We start from the raw sequence: 26,233 nt of genomic DNA, 5'->3' as shown, positions 1-26,233 counted from the left end.
AATGGTCGTTTGACCCCAAATGGGGTCCCGACCCACAGATGGAGAACCGCTGGTATAGGCTCTCTCCTGCTTGAGCAGGGGGTTGGACTAGAAGACCTCCACGGCCCCTTCCAGCTCTACTCCGATGAATTAAATCTCCACTTGTGGCGTGGGGTTCATCGGGCGTTGCACGTCAGGCAGAACCAGCTTTCTGGGCCAACCCTGGGAGACTCTGCCAGCCACCCTACCATTGCAGTTGTTCTGGCAGCAGGAGCCCGGCAAGGGGTGGGCACAGAGGGGAGCCAGGCACTTCCGTGGGGTGCAGACCAGCTCCCCCCCGGAGCAGACGCAGGCCTGGCACAGATCCAGCGGGTTGGGGGCTTCCTCCCCGTCTGGCACCACCTGGTTCTCGTGAAGGCAGCCTAAATGGGCGGGGAGGAAGGAGGGGAAGTTGGTGCTGAGACTCACATACACAGCGCTGTTGGACTCCCCCTCCCATTATTTTTATGCATGGATTTATTACAGTCCTGAGATGGCTCAGGGCGGTTTACGGTATAGTAAGGAGTAGACCTGTAAAAACCATGATCCATATAAAAAGAGATTAAAGTTACAGATGATTAAAAGCAAACTTTCCTTTCTTCCCGTTCCTCCTCCTCCTCTTCTTCCGTCTCTCCTTCCCTTTTCTTCCCTCTCCTTCCTTCCTTCCTTCCTTTCCTTCCTTCCTTCCTTCCTTTTCCTTCTCTTTCTCCCTCCCTCTTTCCCTTCTCTTCCCTCATCCTTCCTTCCTTCCTTCCTTTTCCTCCTTCTCTTCTTCCTCCCTCCCTCTTTCCCTTCCCTTCCCTCTTTCCTTCCTTCCTTCCTTCCTTTTCCTCCTTCTCCTCATCCTCCCTCCCTCCTTCTCTTCTCTCCTTCCTTCCTTCCTTCCTTCCTTCCTTCCTTCCTTCCCTCCCTCCTCTTCCCTTCCTTCCTTCCTTCCTTTTCATCCTTCTCCTCTTCCTCCCTCCCTCCCTTCCCTCCCTTCCCTCCTTCCTTCCACTTAGCAATAGCACTTGTATACTTCCTTCCTTCCTTCCTTCCTTCCTTCCTTCCTTCCTTCCCTCCCTCCCTCCCTCCCTCCCTCCCTTCCTTCCTTCCTTCCTTCCTTCCTTCCTTCCTTCCTCCACATCTGGAATTCCAGAGAAATGAAGCAAGAGGTGGAAGGTGCCCCATCGATTCCCTCCTGTTACTCACTTGGGCAGGTAGGACAGCAGGATCCAGGCCTCCGCTCTGGGTGGGGGCAGGTCACGGGTGGGCAGACGGTGGGTGAGCAGTGGACGGTGCCCTCCTGCAAGAGAGGAGACGGACGGGAGTTTAGAGCCGAAGGACCCTCTGATTCTGCTCCTCATCCATCTAATCCAGAGTCCTTGGAGAAGCTCCAATGGAGATAAATATGCTTTTATTTACTATAATCCTTCTCATCTTTTCTACTACCTTCTTTTATTGGTATCATTATTATGATTGTTATTATTTTGTTGTTTGTATGTAGACTGCCAGCTTCTTCACTGGAGACAAATTCCCTCTGTGTCTGATCACACTTGGCCAGTAAAGAATTCTATTCTATTCTATTCTATTCTATTCTATTCTATTCTATTCTATTCTATTCTGTTCTGTTCTGTTCTGTTCTGTTCTGTTTTATTATTCTATTCTATTCTATTTTGTTTTATTATTCTATTCTATTCTATTCTGTTTTATTATTCTATTCTATTCTGTTCTATTCTATTTTTCTATTCTATTCTGTTTTATTATTCTATTCTATTCTATTCTTTTTCTATTCTATTCTGTTTTATTATTCTGTTCTATTCTATTTTTCTATTCTATTCTTTTATTATTCTATTCTATTTTTCTATTCTATTCTGTTTTATTATTCTATTCTACTCTATTCTATTCTATTTTTCTATTCTATTCTGTTTTATTATTCTATTCTATTCTATTTTTCTATTCTATTCTGTTTTATTATTCTATTCTATTCTATTCTATTCTATTCTATTCTATTCTATTCTATTCTATTCTATTCTATTCTAATTTCTATTCTATTCTCTTCTAATTTCTCTTCTCTTCTATCCTATCCCCTATTTTCTATTCTATTCTATTCTATTCTATTCTAATTTCTATTCTATTCTATTTTATATTTTCTATTCTATTCTATTTTATATTTTCTATTCTATTCTATTCTAATTTCTATTCTATTCTATTCTATTCTATTCTATTCTATTCTATTCTATTCTATTTTATTCTATTCTATTCTCTATTCCATTCCATTGTTAAATTATGATAGTCCTTTTGACCTTTTTGGAATGAAAAAATTACCCCTGTTCTTATGACGATTCACAGCCCAAATAGAAACGAATTAAGCCTCTGTAACATTTTGCATGGTTCATATCCACCCAGATAATAGTGCAAATGTGTCCCTTGCTCTTCCACTAGCCTGGATGTTGCTTTGTCTGAATGTAGCAAGGCCGTGAGCAACAGGGCCAGAAAGACAGCGCAGGCAGGTCCCCTGGTGGAGACCCTAATGGCATCATGCATGTCATCATGCCAGCGACACGGACGGTGCATTCAGATCAGCCCCGCGCAAATTGCATCGTCTCAGCTAAGCGACAACATCAGGATGCTTCCCCTTCCATGGATGCCCATGAGAACCAATTGCAGAGGAATTAGAGACCCCCCAAAGGAACCAACAAAAGGATGCTTGACTTTGGGGTGTCGGTTTAAGGATTTGGGCTGCCAGACAACTGAAGGAGGGCAGGAATATTTGGGGGTATCTTTCCTGGGTCGGAGCTGAGGGGTCTCACCTTGCACTGGCAATTCTGGCAGGGATTGTCCAGATCAGCAAATTCTTGGCCGTGGTTGTAGAGGCGCTGGTTGTAGAGACACTGGTGGCACTGGGGGCAGCAGGAACCTTGAAGGAGGCAGAGGGGAGGGTGCTATGACCCCTGGCACAAGGGAGACCCTCGGCCCACGTCTAAATTTCCAACAGCTGAGCACTTGTTCCCACCCAGGCGGCGATACACAGCACTGCAGTGTACCTGTCGCTCCGACAGTGAGACGGGCAGCATTTAAATGTAATAAATAAAGCGGGGGGGGGGCACCGAATCAGGGGAGAGAAGAGGAGCAGAGAGGGGGTGCTAAGACCCCTGGTGCAAGGGAGACCCTTGGCCCACATTTAAATTTCCAACAGCCGAGCACTCGTTCCCACCCAGACGGCGAGACACAGCACTGCAGCGTACCTGTCGCTTCGACAGCGAGACGGGCAGCATTTAAATGTAATAAATAAAGCAAATAAATAAAGCGGGGGGGCACCGAATCAGGGGAGAGAAGAGGAGCAGAGAGGGGGTGCTAAGACCCCTGGTGCAAGGGAGACCCTTGGCCCACATTTAAATTTCCAACAGCCGAGCACTCGTTCCCACCCAGACGGCGAGACACAGCACTGCAGCGTACCTGTCGCTTCGACAGCGAGACGGGCAGCATTTAAATGTAATAAATAAAGCAAATAAATAAAGCGGGGGGGGCACCGAATCAGGGGAGAGAAGAGGAGCAGAGAGGGGGTGCTAAGACCCCTGGTGCAAGGGAGACCCTTGGCCCACAATTAAATTTCCAACAGCTGAGCACTCGTTCCCACCCAGACGGCGAGACACAGCACTGCAGCGTACTTGTCGCTTCGACAGCGAGACGGGCAGCATTTAAATGTAATAAATAAAGCAAATAAATAAAGCGGGGGGGGCACCGAATCAGGGGAGAGAAGAGGAGCAGAGGGTTCCTTAGAAACCGAAATGCAAGAATGTCTAAATATTATTTAGTGCAAGATTTCTTTTTTTTAAAAAATGAACGATCTCTTAGAACAGGGGTCTTCAAACTTGGCCCTTTTAGGACTTGTGGACTTCAACTCCCAGAATTCCTCAGCCAGCCATGCTGGCTCAGGAATTCTGGGAGTTGAAGTCCACGAGTCATAAAAGAGCCAAGGTGGCCTACCCCTGGCCTAGACCCATCTAGACCCATCTTTGTTTTCTTTAATGTTAGCTTGATTTTTTTTCTGACCATGACAGAGCCAGAAGCTGATTATTGACCAGCACCTTAACCCTGCCAACCCCCCCTTTTTATTTACCTCTTCCTGCAACCGGGTTCAGCGCCATGGATCTCAGAGGGGAGGGCCCTGTGGTTTTGGGGGGAGGGGGACACCAAAGCACTCACCGAGAAGCCGGGCTGGATGCTGACAGGCGACAGGGGGGCACTGGAGAGCACGGCACACCATCTCCCCCTGGTGGCAGGTGCAGGCTCGGCACGGATCGCCTGCTGGCGCCCACTCGGTGCCATCTTCAAATTCCAGGCCCTCGAAAACACACACTGGCGGTCGCCAGGCGAGGGAGCGGTTGAGTCAAACTGGGTTTCATCCTGGCCAAGCTGTAAAGCACAGACCTGGATTCCCTTCCCACCACCTCGCTCCCCGTGTTTTAACGTTTGGGAATGGACACCGGGGACTGTATTCACACGAGATGCCATACGGGTCATCCTCGACTTACAACCAACGTTGGTTTAGCAACTCTTCAAGTTTGCAACGGCGCTGAAAAAAAGGGACTTGGAACAGTCACTAAATGAATGATTGTTAAATCGCGGACTATCTGTATTATTTTTACAAATAAGTCAAGGCGGGGAACACAACCGACATGTGTTACTCCTCCTGTTTTCCTTACAACATTTCACCATGTTGAATAGCAACAACCTCATACGAAATGCCAGGCTACAGTTTCCTCAATCAACCTCAGCCAGTTGCATAAGCCACGAATCCCGGTTTATGATGCAGAATGGTGGCTACCTGACAGACACTAAGCCCAAATGAAAACCGCTTCGAGGTCACTATCGAATTAATCTTAACCTAGAATCAAAAGTACAGGTGATCCTCGACGTAGGACCATAACTGAACCCAAAGTTTCCATCGCTAAGCGAGACGTTCATTAAGTAAACTTTGCCCCCTTTTATGACCTTTCTTGCCAGAGTCATTAAGCGAATCGCTGCTTTTGTTAAGCGAGTAACACGGTCGTTAAGTGAATCCGGCTTCCCCCACTGACTTTGCTTATTGGAAGATCGCAAAAGGGGATCACGTGACCCCCGGGGGACACTGCAACCGTCATAAATGTGAGCCGGTTGCCAAGCGTCCTAATTTTTATCACGTGACTGTGGGAATGTGGCAAAGGTCGTAAATGTGAAAAACGGTCGTAAGTCACGTTTTTCAGTACCATTGTAACTTCAAACGGTCAAGGCCTACTTAGAATACGAAAGGAATTAAGGAGGCCTTTGGGGTTCACTAGCCCATTCCAGGTGTTCTGCAACAAGCCCTGGAGATGGCTCAGACAAGTGAGCCAGGTTGCATGCTGTAGGACATCACAGCCCAATCTGAGCCAGTGGAGCCCAGGTGAGGAAATGAATAGCAGAGTGATCAAGGAGCCCGTTCCCTATTCCCAGATCCTCTCCAACGGTCACCTGTGCACACCGGGCAGCAGCGTTTGGGGTCCTGGAGGGGCTGGGAACATGGCATTGGGGGGCAGGATTCCTCCTGGCACCGGACATGCCCATCCTGAGCGAAGAAAAGAAAGAGACGTGAATTCAGGAAGTTTAAGAGGGGTGGACTTCCACTCCCAGAATTCCCCAGCCAGCCAAGAGTCTTGCAATTATTCACGAGTTGGCTGGGGGATTCTGGGAGTGGAAGTCCACCCCTCTTAAACGTGCCAAACATTATATTAAAGATTCTTGCAATTCTTCACCACCTGGCTGGGGGATTCTGGGAGTCGAAGTCCATACTTCCTGAGTAGTAAATAAAGAAGGGGAGGGGTCAACTTATTCTCCAAAGCCCCCCCGAAAGGCCGGACAAGAAGCAATGGATGGAAACTAATCAAGGAGAGAAGCAACCGGGAAACTAAGGAGGAATTTCGTGGCATTGAGGACAATTATAACCAGTGGAACAGCTTGCCACCAGAAGTTGTGGATGATCCATCTCTGGAGAAATTGGCTAACCATTTGTCTGAAATGGTCTATAGGGTCTCCTGCCTGAGCAGGGGGTTGGACTAGAAGACCACGAGGTCCCTTATTATTCTCTCGTGTTATTCTGGCCCCCGGTCTCACGATTCGGCCCCCTGCCCAGTTGACCAGTTCTCCCATCACAGGCTACTCACCGAGCACTGGCACTGCAGGCAGGGGCCTCCCTCGGCAGGCGAGAACGTCTCTCTGTCCTGGTACAACCGTCCTTCAAATTCACAGACTTGCAGAGAAGATTCCAGAAGGGAAAAGAGAAACGTAGAAGTTGAGTGTCAAACTTTATTTTTTTCTCCTTGGCTTAACTCTGGAGTAATTTTAGGATACCTCCTACCTCTCCCCCGGGGCCATTTCTACACCTGCGACGGGGAGACAGGTGAGAGATTTCCGCCAGAAAGAAAACTACATAGAAATAGTCTTCAGGTTATGACTTCAGTCGAGTCTGCCCATCACACCCGTCAGTTGTGATGGTCGTAAAGCAAGTCATCATGTGGCTGATCCAATTTTAAGACCTTTATTTGTGATAGTGTGTTAAATGGACTGGTTTTTGTTTTGTTTTTTTGCTAGGGGGAGTTTTGGCCCAAAACTAGAACTGAATGTCAGTTTCGGTGTGTGTGTGTGTGTGTGTGTGTGTGTGTGTGTGTGAGAGAGAGAGAGAGAGAGAGAGAGAAACCTGCCATAAATTGTGGCCATAAGAATGTAAATCGGGGGTGGTTGCTGATCCCCCTGTGGGAGATGAAAATATAGCCCCCTCCTCATATAATATGTAAATCACAGTAGTGATCTACAGCTTTAACTTGATCTTTATATTGTTTCACAATACGGACGTATTATTTGCAATCTGCTGAGCTTTGTGCAAGATGAAATTGCAAAGTAAGCCGTTCTACGTATATTTGGAGTATTGTAAGCGTGGGAAAAGAGGAACAGAAAGTAGCTGATGGACATGAGTTCCAATGTACGTGGGTATACATGGAAAATTATAAAATGCGATCACGTTGACGGTGGGGTGGAGGTGGGGAATCTGCCTATTGGCACGTTGAATCCAGGTGATACATAGCCCAAGGAGTTTTGTCGTCACTTTGAACGGTCACTAACTGAAGGATGATTTAGCTCTCCGATAGATACGTGTGGCCCTCGACTTCAAATAGTTCATTTAGTGACCAAAGTTTCAACGGCACTGAAAAAAGGGACTTATGACCATTTTTCACACTTACGACCGCTGCAGCATCCCCCAGGGCAGGGATAGGCAACCTTGGCTCTTTTATGACTGGTGGACTTCAACTCCCAGAATTCCTGAGTCAGCATGAGGGAACTATGGCCCCCTCATGACTCGTGGACTTCAACTCCCAGAATTCCTGAGTCAGCATGGCTAAGCATGGAAACCTCCCCCTTTCCCCTCAGCATGGCTGGCTCAGGAATTCTGGGAGTTGAAGTCCACGAGTCATAAAAGAGCCAAGGTTGCCTACTCCTGCCCCAGGGTCATGTGATCAAAGTTCAGGCACTTGGCAATTGACTCGTATTTATGACGGTCGCAGCGTCCTGGAATCACGCAATCCCCTTTTGTGACCTCCTGACAAGCAAAGTCAAGGGGGGGAGCCAGATTCACTTAACAACCATGTTACTAATCGGCTCCTATTTATGACGATTGCAGTTCCCCGGGATCACATGACTCCCTTTTGCGACCTTTGGAGAAGCAACTTAACAACCGTGGGACTGACTTAAAAATCGCAGCGATTTACGTAACAACCGTGGCCGGGAAGGTTGTAAAATGGGGCGAAAACTCGACGAACGACTGTCTTGCTTAGCAATGAAAATGTTGGGCTCCATTGTGGTCGTAACTGGAGGACTAGTGGAGAAGCTCTTTCGGTCTGATAAGGTACAGTGTGCCCATTAATGTCCGCACGGCCCCTTCTATTTATAATAATAATAGTAGTAAAGTTGGAAGGGACCTTGGAGGTCATCTAGTCCAACCCCCTGCTCGGGCAGGAAACCCTACACCATTTCGGACAAATGGCTGTCCATTCTCTTCTTAAAAACTTCCAGTGTTGGAGCATTTACTGCTTCTGGAGGCAAGCTGTTCCACTGATTAATTGTTCTCACGGTCAGGAAGTTTCTCCTTAGTTCTAGGTTGCTTCTCTCCTTGATTAGTTTCCACCCGTTGCTTCTTGTCCTGCCTTCAGGTGCTTTGGAAAATAGCTTAATTCCCTCTTCTTTATGGCAGCCCCTGAGATATTGGAATACTGCTATCATGTCCCCCCTTGTCCTTCTCTTTTACTTTTTACATTCTCGCAACGTCTCCTGAGTAAGATAAAATCAGATCGAGTTTTGCTTTTCCCTTCAGAACGCTGGCTAAGATAGACTCTTCCTGACGTGGCGGCTTTATTTTCCACACTCAGCCGACGTTGAGATATTCAGGCCGAATACATTTGGGGAAAAGTTTAAACTTCCCGCGGAAAAAACTGTCGCCCGCCGTGTGGCTCAGCCGCTCTCGCTCTGCAAGGAAGCTGGTCACTAAGTGGAGATCCCTGGGGGGGGGGGGAAGGATGGGAAACCTGGCACGGGGGGGGGACAATGAGAGAGGGAGCAACCTACCGTCGCAGGTGGGGCAACACTGCTCTGGGTGCTTGCCTGGATGGCTGCAGAGGGCAGGTGGGCAGCTCACCTGCCGGCAGGAGACCTCACCAGCCTGTGGGGGCAAGCAGATCACTGGAGGTGTCTGTGCCCCCCAGGACAGACCCAGCCCCCCCCCCCAGCCAGCAGACTCACCCCACACCGGCAGTGTTTGCAGCGGTCTTGGGACTGCACGGCATCGCCACTGCGGTACTCGCGTCCTTCCCAAAGGCAGCCTGCAGGGGGCGACACACGGACTCCAAATGTCTGCCCTGGAAGGTTGGCCGGGCTCCTCTGAAAACCACCAGCAGGGGGCAGCAGAGCTGAGTTGGCCAATTTGGCCCCACTGGGAGGGAGGCCTCCCATTGTTGGGGGACGATGGGGTTTGTAGTCTCTGCTTTCTCTCTCGGTGATGGAGATGAGAGGATAAGGGGATTTGCTGGACCAGCTCCAGAATATTCTGGACCTGGTCCAGCAAATATCCAGAGAGAAGCAACCTAGAACTAAGGAGGCATTTCCTGACAGCGAGGACAATTAACCAGTGGAACTGTTTGCCTCCAGAAGCTGTTGGACTAGAAGACCTCCAAGGTCCCTTCTGACTCATTCTATTATCCTGTAACTTAATCAACCCTCCCCCCCCCAAGGATGAGGCACATGGTTGAGGGAATCAAGATGGCAGTGGTTCAAAGCCCTGAATCCTTTCAAAGGGCACCCTAAATTTATAATAATAATAATGTTGGAAGGGAGCTTGGAGGTCGTCTAGTCCAACCCCCTGCTCAGGCAGGAAACCCTATACAATTTCTGACAAATGGCTGTCCATTTTCTTCTTAAAAACTTCCAGTGTTGGAGCATTCACCGCTTCTGGAGGCAGGTTGTTCCACTGGTTAATTGTCCTCACTGTCAGGAAGTTTCTCCTTAATTCCAGATTGCTTCTCTCCTTGATGAGTTTCCATCTGTTGCTTCTTGTCCTGCCTTCAGGGGCTTTGGAGAACAGCTTGACTCCCTCTTCTTTGGGACAGCCCCTGAGATACTGGAAGACTGCTATCCTATCACCCCTCGTCCTTCTCTTCGTTAAACTAGACATACCCAATTCCAGCAACCGTTCCTTGTATGCTTTAGCCTCCCAATCCCCTAATCATCTTCGCTGCTGTTCTCTGTACTCTTTCTAGAGTCTCAGCATCTTTTTTACATCGTGGTGACCTACACCACACTTGTAAAAAAAAAAAAAAGATTTAAGGCTTCCATTGCATAAATATGACACCATCTTGACTTTTGGTTTATCTGTGATGCTTGCCCAATTAAGTCATCGTGGTTTGTCTGGGATGCCCATCGTGGTTTGTCTGGGATGCCCAGACCCCCTTTCTGCCCAATGGTGTCATTATCGTTTATCTGGGAAGCTTAGCTCTCCTTTCTGCTCAATGACACCATCATGGTTTGTCTAGGATGCTTAGACCCCTTTCTGCCCGATGATGTCATTGTGGTTTGTCTGGGACGCCAAGCCCACCTTTTCTGCCCAGCAACATCATTGTGGTTTGTCTGGGACACCTCGTGCCTCCCCTTTCAGTCCAGAGCCCCTCCCCACACCAAGACTCACCGTCACAGACGGGGCAGCAGGTGCCCGGACGAGGGCGGGCAGGGTGGCGGCACAGACTGGCACACTGCCTCCGTTGGCAGATGGCATTGCCCTCCTGCAGCAGAGGGGGGAGGAGGAAGAAGGGGGTCCTTTGAGGGGCGTAAAAGGATTTCTGGGAGGGGGATTCCTACTAGAAGTTCGGCTCCCCCCCTGCCCCAGATTTAAAGAGGCCAGTGGCACTTCCTTGCGGGCACAATCGGCCGTACAGAAAAAAAAAATGGCCGTACAAAATTCCCCGGAAGGCGAGGCTGTCCTTGACTCCAGTGTGACTCAAGAGGACAGTCCCAAAAAGTCAGGACGGACCCTGCAGTGGGGCGACGGAAACCCCGCCTCTTTTTACATTTAGTGACCGTAATTGGGACCTGTAACTTGGTCGTTAAGTGAAAACGTCACTAAGCGGATCCCCCCTGGTCTGACGTCAGCCTTCCTTGGCTGTGCAGACCCGAGAAAGCGGCAAACGAGATAGGACTGATTGCAAGGTGATTTTTTTTTCTCACCCCGGTCGTAACTGCGAATGGCCGCTAAACGAGGCAGTCGCTAAACGAGGACGATTTGTACGCCACCGTCTTAGATTTCTTTTTTTGACCCTCATCTGTGGACTTTCCCTGATTTTTCACCTCTGCTCCTGTGGGTTTTATGGCGTGGTTTAGCGTCTTTCATATTTCCTGGCGTCTCTCGCCCTGATGCCCGACTGGCTTTTAGCGCTGGCCGGTCAGCTCGACTCGGCAGTGGGTCAAGCGTGACGCTAGGAATTGCAGGGACTTCACGGCCTGAAAGTCACGGGTGGACAGCTGGACACTGCTGGGGCTCACCTGACATTTGCACCTCAGGCAGGGGTCAGTGGGGGGCGTCCACTCTTCCCCGTGTTCGTGTCTGGCGGTTCCGTTCACACAACCTGCATCATGGAGGACAGAGGGAATACTGGATGTGAGAAGCCCACGCAGAGGTGGAAACATGGATTCAGGGCAGACAGCCCTCCACAAGAAAACAGCCCCGTTGGGAGAGCACTGAAGACCCCTCCTCAAGTCATTCCTGAGCTAGTGGGGGTTCCTTTGTAATGTAGCAATATACCAGCCTGGATCTTATCTACGGGCCTCTATGGAAACCCACAACGTCCAGTTGCAGAAGAGAAGAACCACCCCACCCCACAGACACATCCAGGGACCACCCCAAAAGCAGATTCTCCCCCAGAAGAAGCTTCTAGCGGCAGCAATGGAGGAGAATTCTCCAAAGCCCCTGAAGGCAGGACAAGAAGCAACGGATGGAAACTAACCAAGGAGAGAAGCAACCTGGAACTAAGGAGGAATTTCCTGACAGTGAGGACAATTAACCAGTGGAACTACCTGCCTCCAGAAGTTGTGGGTGCTCCAACACTGGAAGTTTTTAAGAAGCGACTGGACAGCCATTTGTCTGAGATGGTCTAGGGTTTCCTGCCTGAGCAGGGGGTTGGACTAGATGACCTCCAAGGTCCCTTCAAGCTCTATTCTGATTGATTGATTGACTTACAACAGTTCATTTAGTGATTGTACGAAGTTACGGCAGCACTGTAAAAAGTGATTTATGACCACTGCTCACACTTACGACCGTTGCAGCATCCCCATGGTCACATGATCAACATTTGGACCCTTGGCAATTTTGACTCATTGATTCATTGAATCAATAACTGCCGTGATAAGTGAATAAATGATTGAAAATGAATGAATAAATAATCAGTGATTGACCAGTGAAATGAATTGATCAATCAATTGACCCAATGAATCAATGAGAACCAGTGATTGACATGATAATGAATTGATTCAATAAATCATTACTCTACTCTACTCTACTCTATTCTATTCTATTCTATTCTATTCTATTCTTCTACTTCATTCCATTATTCTATTCTATTCTATTCTATTCTATTCTATTCTATTCTATTCTATTCCATTCCATATTTTCTATTCTATTCTATTCCATTCCATTCCATTCTCTGCTCCGTTCCATTCAATTCCGTTCCATTCTATTCCATTCCATTCTCTGTTCCGTTCCGTTCCGTTCCCTTCCGTTCCGTTCCGTTCCATTCCATTCCATTCCATTCCATTCCATTCCATTCTTCTACTTCATTCCATTACTCTATTCTATTCTATTCTATTCTATTCTATTCTATTCTATTCTATTCTATTCTATTCTATTCTATTCTATTCTACTCTACTCTACTCTATTCTACTCTTCTTTGCAAGAGCTAAAATGGAAAAAGGGCCACCATCCCATGCCCAGCACATTCCTGGCCGATTCCCCAAAAGGCACCGAGACCGGCATGGTGAGTCTCAAACCCCAGGCACTTCCTCACCCTGGCAGTGCATCCGGTCGGGCTGCAGTTGGCACTCGACCTTGCCCTGCGCACACACGCAGGAGGTGCAGGGGTCTCGGTCCCAGGAAGCCCCCTCCTCGTAGTGCTGCCCATCTGCAAAGCAGGTCACCCGCCGGCACTCACATTGTTCAAGGGACTTCAGCCAGCTCCTCAGGTCGGAATTCTGTCGGGGAAGGGTGGCAGACAGCCAGGGTGGCAGAATCAGAATTGTGTGTCAGCACACCCGAAGTGTTAATTATGTATTTAGAGCAGTGGTTCTCAACCTTTTTAATGCCACGACCCCCAACCGGTCGTAAGTCGAGGACTACTCAACCGGTCGTAAGTCGAGGACTACTCAACCGGTCGTAAGTCGAGGACTACTCAACTGGTGCAGCACCGTTTGCAGAATGGGACTTTTGGCGGGTTCAGAAGGGCAAAGACAGCCTGGACAATTCCTATTGGTTTTTGAAAGCCAATAGAATTAGACTCTATTCAAGAGAGTCTATTCTATTGGCTTTCAAAAGCCAATAGAATAAAAGGGAGTAGCACAGCTAAGGAAAAGGGGAAAAAAATGGCGGACTGCGTTGTTTGGCGACCCCCGTGAAATGGTCGTTCGACCCCAAATGGGGTCCCGACCCACAGGTTGAGAACCACTGATTTAGAGTAACAATATGGAAGATAGTAACTGACATAGTAAAGCTTTATACAGGATTTGGACTTATTTAGATGAAATGTTACTGATTAAAAAAAAAAGAAGGAATGTTATTAATAAACGAATATTGATTGTGTTAATGGGGAAAAAAAAGATATGGAGAGACAGTTGAAGTGTTAATTATGTATTTATGTTACCAGTATGGAATATAGCAATTGAAATAGTAAAGCTTAATAGAGGATTTTGATTTATTTAGATAAATCTTATTGATGAATGTTTTGATTGACTTAGTTGTACTGAAATATATTAACTTGAATATAATATACTACTAGACGGAATAGAGAGGGGTGAATTTTTTTAAAAAAAATGATTTAATTTGATCTTTACGAGTATGATTTTGTATTTGGACAATTGATTGCCCTGCCACCACAGTGATTCTTAAGCACTGGTTTGTAAAATGAAAAAACTAATATAACTTGTTTAAAAAAAAAAAAAGAATTGTGTGTGAGCACACTATTGGGCTGTTCCCTCCTGAACTAAGCATCAAGGTGAGAACCCTAAATTGCACGGAATCCAGGGCCCCTTTTGAAGAAGCTTTTCTTGGCCAAAATAAGTCCTCTTCTGCCTTGTTGGGTCTAGAGCAGGGATAGGCAACCTTGGCTCTTTTATGACTGGGGGACTTCAACTCCCAGAATTCCTGAGCCAGCATGGGGGAACTATGGCCCCTTCATGACTCGTGGACTTCAACTCCCAGAATTCCTGAGCCAGCATGGGGGAACTATGGCTCCTTCATGACTTGCAGACTTCAACTCCCAGAATCCCTCAGCCAGCATGAGGGAACTATGGCCCCCTCATGATTCGGGGACTTCAACTCCCAGAATTCCTGAGCCATCATGGCGCAGCTTGGAAACCTCTCCCTTTCCCCTCAGCATGGCTGGCTCAGGAATTCTGGGAGTTGAAGTCCATCAGTCATAAAAGAGCCAAGGTTGCCTAGCCCTGGTCTAGGGGGATGGATTGCCCATCTGCCTTCTGGTTTTCACGTCAGCCCGCTCTGTCTCCAAGACAACCCTCAAAAGGAATTGACTCAACCTTTCTGGTACAGTCCTCACCTGCTCCTTCACCATATCCAGCATGGTTCCCAGTCCCTCCACCTGCTCCTCCAGCCTCTGCATCCGGTCTTCCAGGCTGGCCACACCAGACCTCGCGGATCCCAGGGGTGGCAATTCTGCTTGGCTGGGCTCTTGTTGGTAGTGGTGGGTTTCTGCCAGGGCCGACGGCTCAAAGGGTGGCAAGGAATCCAGTTCCAGAGAAGGTTCCTCTGGGTGATCAAGATGCTGGTTCTCAGACAGACCGTAGGGCAGAGAGAACAGGTCCAGCTCTGTGGGTCAGCAACACAAGAGGTCAGGACGACCTGGGACGGGCGAGGAAGAATTTCCGGGGGTCTCCGACCCTCCTTTCCTGGGCCCATAAATGGGGGGATTATTGGGACACCTCCTCCTTTCAGCAGACCCAGGCCAATGAAGGTCAAGCATCACCTGAAGATATGCAGTGTGTAATGTACCGGTAGCCTGCAACTTACAACCACAGCTAAGCCCAAAATCTCCATTGCTAAGTGAGACAGTTTTAATTTTACCCCATTTTACGACCTTTCTGGTCACAGTCGTTAAGTGAATCACTGCAATTCAGTGAGGAGCACGTTGTTAAGTGAATCTGGTTTCCCCGTGGACTTTGCTTGTCAAAAAGTCGCCTGTGATCCCAGGACATTGCGACCGTTACTCAGCTGGCTTTTATGTCTAAGTGGAACTAGAACTCACCGTCTCCTGGTGATTGGCCCAAAGTTACTCAGCTGGCCTTCATCTCTAAGTGGAACTAGAACTCACCATCTCCTGGTGATTGGCCCAAAGGTACTCAGCTGGCTTTCATGTCTAAGTGGAACTAGAACTCACTGTCTCCTGGTGATTGGCCCAAAGTTACTCAGCTGGCTTTCATGTCTAAGTGGAACTAGAACTCACCGTCTCCTGGTGATAGGCCCAAAGGTACTCAGCTGGCCTTCATCTCTAAGTGGAACTAGAACTCACCGTCTCCTGGTGATTGGCCCAAAGGTACTCAGCTGGCTTTCATGTATAAATGGAACTAGAACTCACCCTCTCCTGGTGATAGGCCCAAAGTTACTCAGCTGGCCTTCATCTCTAAGTGGAACTAGATCTCACAGTCTCCTGGTGATTGGCCCAAAGGTACTCAGCTGGCCTTCATTTCTAAGTGGAACTAGAACTCACTGTCTCCTGGTGATTGGCCCAAAGTTACTCAGCTGGCTTTCATGTCTAAGTGGAACTAGAACTCACCGTCTCCTGGTGATAGGCCCAAAGTTACTCAGCTGGCCTTCATCTCTAAGTGGAAGTAGATCTCACAGTCTCCTGGTGATTGGCCCAAAGGTACTCAGCTGGCTTTCATGTCTAAGTGGAACTAGAACTCACCATCTCCTGGTGATTGGCCCAAAGGTACTCAGCTGGCTTTCATGTGTAAATGGAACTAGAACTCAACGTCTCCTGGTGATCGGCCCAAAGTCACTCAGCTGGCTTTCATATCTAAGAACTAGAACTCACAGTCTCCTGGTGATTGGCCCAAAGCCACCCAGCCAATTTTTATGCATAAGGTGGGACTAGAACTCGGAGCCTCCTGCTTTCTAAACCAGCGCTAATCCCCACACCAAACTGGCTCTTGTGTGGTTAAAACCAACTTCCTGAAAAACAGATGGAGGAAGTGTGCTCTCTGTCTGATGGAAAAATATGTATTTGCACATTTGTACTTGACAGAAGTCAGACAGAATAGCTAAGCTGGATGTCCAGCGATGTGCAGCCAAGACACCCCACGGCTGCTTCCCCCAGACGCGGCCTTTGCGCCATCTGAATCTAATTGACCGAAACAGAACCAGGCCAAATTATGCAAACCAGAACAAAGGGATCCCTTGTGCGAAAGTTGTTCGTGTGCCCGATTTCTTCTGGGTGCCTTGTTCTGTTTCTTTCCAGCTCGCCTCCTGGATCTCCACCAGAAGATGCAGCCTTCGAGGCTCATACTCGGTGGTGGCCGAGAGACGGGGAGGAATTGCTCTGGCCACGAGGCCTGGGCTGCTTGGAGTCTGGCCACTTCTCAGAGACCCCTCCCCACACCTCCACCCTCCCACCTGGGCCATTAGCAGAAAGAGCACGCTTCCTAGCCAGCTCTTTCTTTGTGGGAAGGGCTGAGAAAAGGGAGAGAAGAAGAAGGAGGAGGAGGAGGAGGAGGAGGAGGAGGAGGAGGAGGAGGAGGAGGAGGAGGAGGAGGAGGAGGAGGAGGAGGAGAATGACCCCAGGGTCCTGGGTGCTCTCTGAGCTGGGTGGCTTTCTTGCAGACGTTTCATGACCCAACTAGGTAACGTCATCAGTGCTTGAAAGGAGTGGAAAGGAAGGAAGGAAGGAAGGAAGGAAGGAAGGAAGGAAGGAAGGAAGGAAGGAAGGAAGGAAGGAAGGAAGGAAGGAAGGAAGGAAGGAAGGAGGACTGTGGGGTCCCTGGTGCTCTCCAAGCTCGGTGGTTTTCTTGCAGACGTTTCATGACCCAACTAGGAAACCTCATCAGTGCTAGAAGGGAGGAGGAGGAGAAGGAGGAGGAGGAGAAAGAGAGGGAGAAGGGATGGAGAAAGAGTAGAAGAAAGAAGGGAGGGAGGAAAAAAGGGGAAAGGGAAAAGGAAGAAGGAGAACGGGATAGAGGAGGAGGAGGAAAAAGAAAAGGAGAAGGGATAGAGGAGAAGGGGGAGAGGAAAGGGAAGGGAAAAGGAAGAAAGGAGAAGGAGAATGGAGGATGGAGGGATGAGGAGGAAGGAGGAGGCAGAGCCAATGCAGGAAGCCCAGGACACAGTTGCCAGGCCACAGGAGTGTGAAGCCAAGAGAGAGACACACACCTGCTGCTTGCCAGAATGATGGATCTCCTATCGACATCCAGTCCACCTGCAGAGAAACCTCTCCAATTTGGCTCAGACCTGGGCCAGCCAGTTGGCCTGCCCCTTCCAGGGGGCTCCCTTCCTCCTCCTCCTCCTGCCCTCCGTGGCGCTGGGCCACCCGGGCACCTGCGGGGCTCCAGCCTGCCTCTCTGCAGCTGTTGCCTCCTGTCTGGCTGGAGCCCAGCCAAGGCCCACGGCTCTTAGCCGCCCTGGACGGGAACATCTGGCCCACAGCACAGATGTCGCGGGGGGGGGCTGGAGGGAAGAAAAAGTTTCCCACTGCTGGGATCCCTTTGATCCTGGCCTCTCAGCTGCCCCCTCGGACTTGGTCCCTCCTGGAGGACCCCCCCCCAGTTCTAGGTCAGCGGGTTGCAGGGGAAAAAAGATCTTGCTGAACCACAGCAGTGCTACAAACTTCTCTCTCTCTCTCTCTCTCTCTCTCTCTCTCTCTCTCTCTCTCTCTCTCTCTCTCTCTCTCTCTCTCTCTCACACACACACACACACACACAGCCCCACCTGCAATTCGGTTGGAGACGCTTACCCAGCAGGTTCTCACAGTGCCAGGGGCGGTGGGGGAAGCCATGGGGGGAGATCTCGGCCGTCTGCCAGGAGCCCTGCAAAAAAAATAAAATAAAAAATCCATCAAAGTCACAAATGTCTAATGGTTAAGACATAAAGCTACAAAAAGCGGGAGACGGGGAGTTCTAGTCCCGCCTTAGGCATGAAAGCCAACTGGGTGACTTTGGGCCAATCACTGGGAGACGGTGAGTTCTAGTCCCAGCTTAGGCATGAAAGCCAACTGGCTGACTTTGAACCAATCACCGGGAGACGGGGAGTTCTAGTCCCGCCTTAGGCATGAAAGCCAACTGGGTGATTTTGGGCCAATCACCGGGAGACGGGGAGTTCTAGTCCCAGCTTAGGCACGAAAACTGGCTGGGTGATCTTGGGCCACTCACTATCTCACAGCCCAGCCCACCACAAAGAGTTATTGTTGTGGGGAAAGTAGGAGGAGGAAGAAGGATGAGATATATTTGTGTAAATAAATGGATAGATAGATAGATAGATAGATAGATAGATAGATAGATAGATAGATAGATAGATAGATGGATGGATGGATGGATGGATGGATGGATGGATGGATGGATAGATAGATAGATGATGGATGGATGGATAAATAACAAATGAATAAATAACAGACAAACTAACAAACATGGAGAGGTGTATAGCGAGGAAAGGGCAATGCCAGTCCTATCCTTAGCAATATCCATAACGCTCTACACCACTCTTGATGCACAGCTTTCTCCCAACTTAACTTGCAAGAGGTCCTTGAAACCCTTAGCCCCTCCCTCCCTCCATCCATCCCCCAAATAACTGTCTTGTCCCTTTTTTTTGAATGTCTGCAGGTTGGCCGCCATTTCTCATCTCCTTGGATTACTTCCCTGGCTAAAAAATAAATTTCCAAAATGACCTTTAAAAACATGGGTGTTTTGCTAACGCAAAAATTCCACCAGGGTTCACAGCTTAGAGAGCCCCCCTCTGATAGACTGGCTAAGCCACTGTCCGAAGAATAATACGGGGTTCCAACTGAAGTTAAAGAAATCAAAATTAAATCCATGCAGCTGCAAGGAAAGGAAGATTATTTATTCCGAAAAGCAAGGTGATTCGCCCACGGGGATAGCTACAGGGAAGAAGAAGCACGGAACGGCTGTTCTATAAGTGTGCGCATCCTTGGTGTGGGGTCTTGAAGGGCGTGGGTATGTGTACGTGCTGGTTCTAGGGTGACACGTGAGGGTCATGCGTATGTGTATGTGTGGACCTGGAGAAGGGCTTAATTAAATCAAGTGATGTGTATGGGGTCTCTTCTTCGTTTGAACTGTGAGCATTATAATTATGTTTACATTGTGTTGATTGCATTTTGTGTCTTTGCTTGGGCCTGTTTACAATGTGAAATAAGTGTTTAATTAATTCCTATATTTGAGTAAGTTTAAAGGATTTCAGAGTCTGTTAGTCAGTAACTTTGCAGAGCCGGGTCTGCTAACATATAATTCTCTATGTAGTACAGATAGTCTTTGATTTACAACAGTTTGTTTAGTAGTGACTGTTCAAAGTTACGATGGCACTGAAAAATGTGACTGATGACCGTTTTTCACAGTTCTGACCTTTGCAACATCCTCATAGTTATGGGATCACAATTCAGAGGCTGGCAACTGACTCATATTTATGACAGTTGTAGTGTCCAGGGACCACGTGAGCCCCTTTTGCGATCTTTTGACAAGCGAAGTCCATGGGGGAAGCCAGATTCACTTAACAACAGGGTTACTAACTGAACAACTGCAGTGATTTGCTTAACAGCTGTAGCAAGAAAGATTGTAAAGTGGGGCAAAACCCGCTGAACAAATGTCTCGTTTAGCAACCGAAATCTCAGCCTCAACTGTGGTCATAAATGGAAGGCTTCCTGTATTTCTAACACAGCTATAAAAATGTATAAATTCTGCCCAAACCACAGAAAGGAAACTGGCATTAAGCAAGCCTTGTCCGCGGCATGAAGGAACCCCAACTGGCCTCGTTAAACTGACGGAGGATTGGGGTTCAGGGTTAAGCACCAAAGTGGGCTTGGCAACGTTCTGGATGCAGGTCACAGCTAACTGCCCCTTGGCTGGACTTACCAGGAACTTGCTGGATTCGTCTCCGGCCAAACTGGCAAAGGTGATCTGCAGGTCGAGGGGCAAGAGGAGGCTGAGTAGCTCCTCCCCACGGCGGTTCTCAAAAATGAAGGGCTCTTGGCAGTCCACGTAGAGGGAGATGCGCCGTGGCTCCAGGTTCAGGGCCAGCTGCGCCCAGCGGCCGTGGGCAAACGGGGTGCTTCCGGGGAAGACCAGCGAGGCCGGCTCCATGTTATGCACTGCCCGGTACGCCAGCCGTAACTGGTCCGCCTGGGTGCTGGATGCCAGCTGCAGGAGGGGCTGCCCGTCCCGCTTGGAGGCTGCCGGGGAGGCCAGGGAGATGAGCGTCCCCTCCGATCCGGGGTTCTGGCGGGCCACGAAGTGGAAGCCGAGGGCGGCTTGCACCGTGGACAGTAGGTAGACGGAGTAATCCCAGGGCAGAGTCAGGACGGGCACCCGTCGGCGGAACTTCCAAGCCGGGATGCCCGGATCGGGACCCTGGGTCTTGCTGACGCCTGGCACCGAGCGGCTGATGTTGAGCGCCTCCAGCAGGTCAAGGACTGTGAAGGGAGAGCAGGGTGGTTAGTGGCCGTGTCGCGTCTACACAAGTCCCAGTGCTGGAAGCCCAGAAGAACCAGGCGAGAATTTGGGGTGGGTGGGGGTTTAGCCCCTGGGAAGTTTGCAGGCGGCCCTGTGGCACTTGCTTGGGCATAATAGGGGTATTGAGGAGCCATCTCACCCCAATGGGATCAGCCTGTCCCACTTGCGGCCAACGCAAGAGGCCTGGTACGGACGCGGTCTGTTAAGGAAGTCTGGCGGGTGGGGTCAAGGAGAAGAGCCTTTTCTGCAGTGGCCCCAGCCCTTTGGAACACTCTCCCCCCCCAGCACTGCTCCAAGGCTTTTGGCCTTCTGAAGGGGGTTAAAACCTCGCTTTGCTGGTTGGCTTTAGACGTCGAGTAAACAATGCTCTAATTGAGGAAGCATCAAGGATACTCCCAGCAACACTGACAGGGTGAGCCACTAGAATAGAAACAGAGAGCAAACTCCAGATTAACTCTGCTGATGTTACCTAGTTGGGCCATGAATCGCCTGCAAGACCAAGCAAGCTCAGAGAGCAGCAAGGACCCCACCCGCCTCCTCCTCCTTCCTCTTCACAAACCCCACTCCCTTCTAGCCCTGATAATGTTACCTAGTTGGGTCATGAAATGTCTGCAAGGAAACAACCAGGCTCAGAGTGCACCAAGGACCCCATGTTACTCCTCCTCCTTCTTCTCCTCCTCCTCTCCACAAACCGCACTATCTTCTAGCCCTGATGATGTTCCCTAGCTGGGTCACAAAATGTCTGCAAGAAAACCACCCGGCTCAGAGAGCACCAGGGACCCCACAGACCAACCCTGGGATGCAAAGTTCCCTTCTCTTGGTTTGACTCCAATGGGAGGGTTGATAAATGTTCCCACGGACACATTCTACACAGCAAGTACACAAGCTAAGACGCAGAAGGAAAGCACGAAGATCAGACAAGGATCCTGCAGGTCTCGTATCTCACACCTGGGCTTGGAAAGCACAACTGGGCCAATCTTCCAGGTTGTCTCCATACTGAACTAAGGTGGTTTCTTAAGGGAAGGGAGTTTGCAGGGATAACACCTGAGAAATAATGGGTAAAGCAGAGCCACAAGGATTAAAAAAAAAATGAGCTAAAAGCAAGCCTTAAAACTTGTTGGGGCATGGAACTCATTAAAACTCTGCAAAACAGCAAAGGGGGATGGGTGGGGTAGGTTTCTTATTCTTGGGGGTGGGGGAGGAACTTTCATGACAAGATGATCCTCGACGTACAACCACAATGGAGCTTGACAGTCGTTAAATGAATTTTGCCCCATTTTACAAACTCACACAAAAGTGACACAACAGAGCCAATTTTATCACATTTCTGTGGCAGTCATTAGGCCAACACCCACGGTCATTAAGCCAAACCGTGGTTCCTGGAAGATGCCTTTTCACCAAAAAACAGAAGTAAATGTAGCACTTGGAGGGAAAAAATTCATATAAAATGAGGTCACGTGACTGAGGGACACCGCAAATGGCCGTAAATGCAGCCTGGTTGCTAAGGATTGAATTTGGGTCACACGACCGTGTGGGGGTGGCCACCAGGACTTCAAATCTGGGTTAATAGTACCCCTAGATAGGCTCGTTAGAACTTCAATCAGCGACGGGGTCTCCTCTCTGCCATTGCAAAATCCCAGATACAGGTAGTCGTCAACTTACGACTTAGTCCTCACTTAGTGACCGGTCATAAAGCGAGGAGTACCTATATTTAGGATTTTGCTAAGGCAAAGAAGACGCCACAGCAGCCAACTAGCAGCCAATTCCTCCCAGCCAGCAGCTCAGTGCCAAAGCCACTATCCATCGCAGGGGGATAGTGTCAGCAACAAACAAGCAAAGCCCCATCCGCGGGATGCAGGCAGCACGCAAAACCACACACTCTCCGGTCCGTAGAAAAACCTCTGTCCGCAGAACCGGTCCCTGGTGCCCAAAACGTGCCCAAAGAGGTAGATTTTTTAGGCTATTCTCATGGTAAGGCCTGACTGCTAAAACCTTCATTTGAATTTTTGATCAACTCAGCCACCACGTTGCTTTTCAAATATTTAAATATAAAACTAGAAAATCAATAAAATTATCTTTAAAAAAAATCCAAAACACCCCCTTCATTTGGGTGAAGAATGCTAATTTTAAAAAAAAAGTTGACAAGAGACCAGAAATGTATAGTTGTATATAGATATATTATATGTAATTAATGTACAATATGGACTGAGATGTCAGTCAAAGACGATTTACCATGTTCAATGTTTTTAATCCTTTTTCTTCCTTTGTACTTAATAAAAACTTCAATAAAAAATAAATAAATAAAAATAAAAGGCAACAAAAGGGACCCTGCGGATCAGCGAGCAAAGAAAAGGCAGAAGCGTTTTCGTTCTGTCTCCTCCTCTTCCAACACAAAACTGGAGACTGTGGAAGGCAGGGTGACTGGGCAGCATTAAATGAGATTTATTTAAAGAGCGGGTTTCATTTTGAATGATGAAATCGCACCTCAAAATTTCATAAAAAACTTGCTGGATGAAAACTCTCGTGCCGTTTTGGAGAAAACCCTAGTCAAGTTCCAGCTGCCTGGAGGAGAGCAAATATTGTTGCTGTCTGCCACCCGGATATCCAGGAAGATGGGGCATCAACAGCTGGGAGTGATTTTCAGCAAATTGTCAAGAGGCCAGTGTGTTAGCACACACAGGGAAAGTCCTAAGAAGCAAAAGTCAACATGGTTTGGCCATGAAAAATAAATCTACAACTTGGTTCAGTTTGCCTTATTGCTCAATTGGATGAATGTTCCTCTTAGTAGATGGTGGGAGTGCTTGTAGACGTAATATATCTTTGCTTTCACTGGCAGGGGCACTTAGGTTACCAGGAGCGCTCAACTTACAATCCTTCATTTAGTGGCCAATCAAAGTTCCAACAGCATTGAAAAAAAAAGGGAATTACAACCGGTTTTCACTCTTGCGGCCATTTTTCACACTTACGACCGTTGCAGCATCCCCATGGTCACGTGATCCAAATTCAGGCCCTTGCCAACCGACTCATATCTATGACCGTTGCAGTGTCCCCCGAGTCACATGATCCTTTTGCTGACGAGCTAAGTCCATGGGGAAGCCAGATTCACTTAACAACCGTGTGACTGACTTAGCAATGGCGGCGATTCACTTAACAGCCGTGGCAAGGAAGGGCGCAAAATGGGGCAAAACTCATTTAACAGGTCTTGCCCAGCGACAGAAATTTTAGCCTCAGTTGCGCTCCTAAGCCTGTAGTTTGATAGGAGCTTCCTTTGCTATGCGGGGCTCGGCTGGATGACCTCAAGGGACCTTGGATGTTGCCAAGGACAAGACCTTGCAAGCTGCCCAAAGTGGACCCCTTGGCAAGCCACAGATCGGGTCGCGGACTCTCCTGATCCCCGTCCCGAAGGTGCTTTTTCCAGAAGGCAACTGGACTTCCTTTTTTTTTTCCTTTGAAGACGTTTCGCTCCTCATCCGAGGAGCTTCTTCGGCTCTGACTGGATAGTGGAAGCTGAAGAAGCTTCTCGGGATGAGGAGCGAAACCTCTTTAAAGGGAAAAACAAAGAAAATCCAGTTGCCTCCTGGAAAAAACCACCTTCGGGACAACCAGGAACTATCTGGAGAAGCTCCACAGACCTTCCGGATTTTACAAGGATAATAGTAATAATAATAACAACAATAACAATAATAATGTTGGAAGGGACCTTGGAGGTCATCTAGTCCAACCCCCTGCTCAGGCAGGAAACAAATGGCTGTCTCACCCTCCCTTTGGGAACGGACCAGCAGAGCCTCCAAAGCCAGGGACAGTGTACCTGAAAGCCCTGGCTCTTCCCTTCCCCGCTCCCCCCTCCCCACCACGAAGCCCCCTTCCCAGCGGCTCAAGCTGCACGCGAACCACCCCAACCCGACGTCGAGGCAGCGGGTGGGCTGCACGCATCGTGGAAACCCACCCGGGGGGGGGTTGCTGCCCTCCCCTGCCAGCAGTCCCCGCTTGCAGCTGGTGCCCGCCAGCCCCCCCGAAGCCCCGGCGCTCACCGTCGTCCTCGAAGTCCCGGCGCGCCGACCCGGTGCCCTCGGGGGTCCCGGCGCCCGTCCAGGAGGGTCCCTGCAGGGCCAGCGCCGCCCAGGGCAGCGCCCACAGCTGCCAGCAGCCCCGCATGACGCCCACCCGGGGATGCCCGCTCCGCTCTGCCCTCCGCCGGACCGGACGGGTGGGCGGGGGGCGGTCTCGGAGGGACAGCCCGCCGGCCCCCCCCCCGGATGCGAGGCCGGGCGGGCGGGCGGGCGGAGCGAAGTCCCGGGGCGGATCGCGGGGGACGGGCGCGGACGGGGGCCTCGAACGGGGACTGGCTCGTGCCCACCTGCCCCACGCCGGGATCCCCCTCCCCATAAGCAGGCACGGGGGGGGGCTCTTTCCCTGAGCGAAGGGAGGGGCGCGGGTCTTTGCAACCTCGCCGCCCCTCCCTCTGCCAGGTAGCCCCCCCTCCCGCCCCATTTGCTTGACGGAGCGCCCCGACACCCCTTTTGGGGGGGGTCTTCCTACGCTCTCTCGGACCCCACTTCGGCCAAAGGGGAGGTCGGGGGCGCGGTTGAACCCCGGAGGGGGAAAGTGGGGGAGGTCCGTTCCCCGCAGCCCCCTGGGGAGGCAGACCCCGCCCTTCCGTCGGCTGCTGCCGCCGCCACCTGTCCTGCAGGTGAAGCCTTCACCTGTCCTCACCTGGCGAGGGAGGCGCGGAGGGTTAGAAGAGGCAGGCGAAAGAAAGGCTTTGGCGCCACCTGCTGGCCGAACCGCGGCAAGGCCCTTGGCGAGGGGGCAGCTGCGTGGCCCAAGGGTCAATTAAAACCAGATGTTTTGCAGAATACCAGAAAATGTTTTAAAAAAATAAAATAAAAAATCTATTCTAGGCAAACACAGGATAGTCTTGGCCCCTCCCTGACGGAGAGGAGCCCCGTTGTAGGTTGCACAAAAATGCACACTTGACGGAGTTGTGTATCGTGCAAAACCTAAGTACAGGTATTGCTCAACTTGAGACCTCATGTAAGGCCAGAATTCCCACAAAGGTCTTCTCCTGGTCTGTGTTGGAGGCAGGACTGAAGGTTCTCCAGATCTTTGGAATCCTCTTCCAGAATTTCAGAGGCATCTTTCGCTGGAAGGAGCCTGGTGAAGCATGAAGGGGGCCAGCTGGTCTGTCTCAACCTAATCTGATTTCCTTGCAATTTTTTTTTTTTTGTCCAAAGGAAGTGGAAATGTCTTTGGGGTTTTAAGTGAAGACCCCCCCTTTCAAAGACCAGCTCTGGGGGGGGGGAGGTTTACGGTTTCATTGGAGCCAAAAGGTCCAGCTAGGGGATTTGTCTCGAGACTAATGTGGCGTCCATGTGACGTCTCTTCCGAGGCAGTTGAAACAGAAGCCACGGAGACGTCCCACAATGCACACAAAACTCCACAATGGGTTAAGGAAACACAATTACGTCTCTGCAACGCAGGCATGGCCCAGCAATGGAGCTGAGTAGCATCCAGCAGGCACGGAATTCCAGGATCAGAATAAGAATAGAGCTGGAAGGGACCTTGGAAGTAGTAATAGTAGTAAAGTAATAGTAATAATAGTAAAGTTGGAAGGGACCTTGGAGGTCATCTAGTCCAATCCCTGCTCAGGCAGGAAACTCTACACCATTTCGGACAAATGGCTGTCCAGTCTCTTCTTAAAAACTTCCAGTGTTGGAGCATTTACTGCTTC

The 26,233-nt window shown here is 49.6% G+C and overlaps 1 protein-coding gene across 1 annotated transcript; it reads right to left on the bottom strand.

Moving 5' to 3' along the window:
• Positions 1–200: 200 nt before the first annotated feature.
• Positions 201–24,673, bottom strand: LOC120298617 (kielin/chordin-like protein; the record flags this gene model as incomplete). The annotated part of the gene is made up of 15 exons (XM_039322573.1): positions 24,534–24,673; positions 19,906–20,462; positions 17,781–17,853; positions 14,376–14,644; positions 12,615–12,798; positions 11,098–11,180; positions 10,247–10,340; positions 8,809–8,888; positions 8,635–8,728; positions 6,183–6,268; positions 5,494–5,587; positions 4,207–4,359; positions 2,811–2,917; positions 1,210–1,303; positions 201–401 (listed from the first exon to the last, which is right to left on the bottom strand). Coding segments are annotated over exons 1-15 (2,293 nt in total), but the record flags the coding sequence as incomplete, so codon positions are not given.
• Positions 24,674–26,233: the final 1,560 nt, after the last annotated feature.

This window comes from Crotalus tigris, unplaced genomic scaffold, assembly GCF_016545835.1.
Source record: "Crotalus tigris isolate CLP2741 ecotype Arizona unplaced genomic scaffold, ASM1654583v1 scf7180000017609.85432, whole genome shotgun sequence".
NCBI lineage: Eukaryota > Metazoa > Chordata > Lepidosauria > Squamata > Viperidae > Crotalus > Crotalus tigris.
Note: the sequence above shows the minus strand (reverse complement) of the source record. Positions and strands in the feature narration are given on the sequence as shown.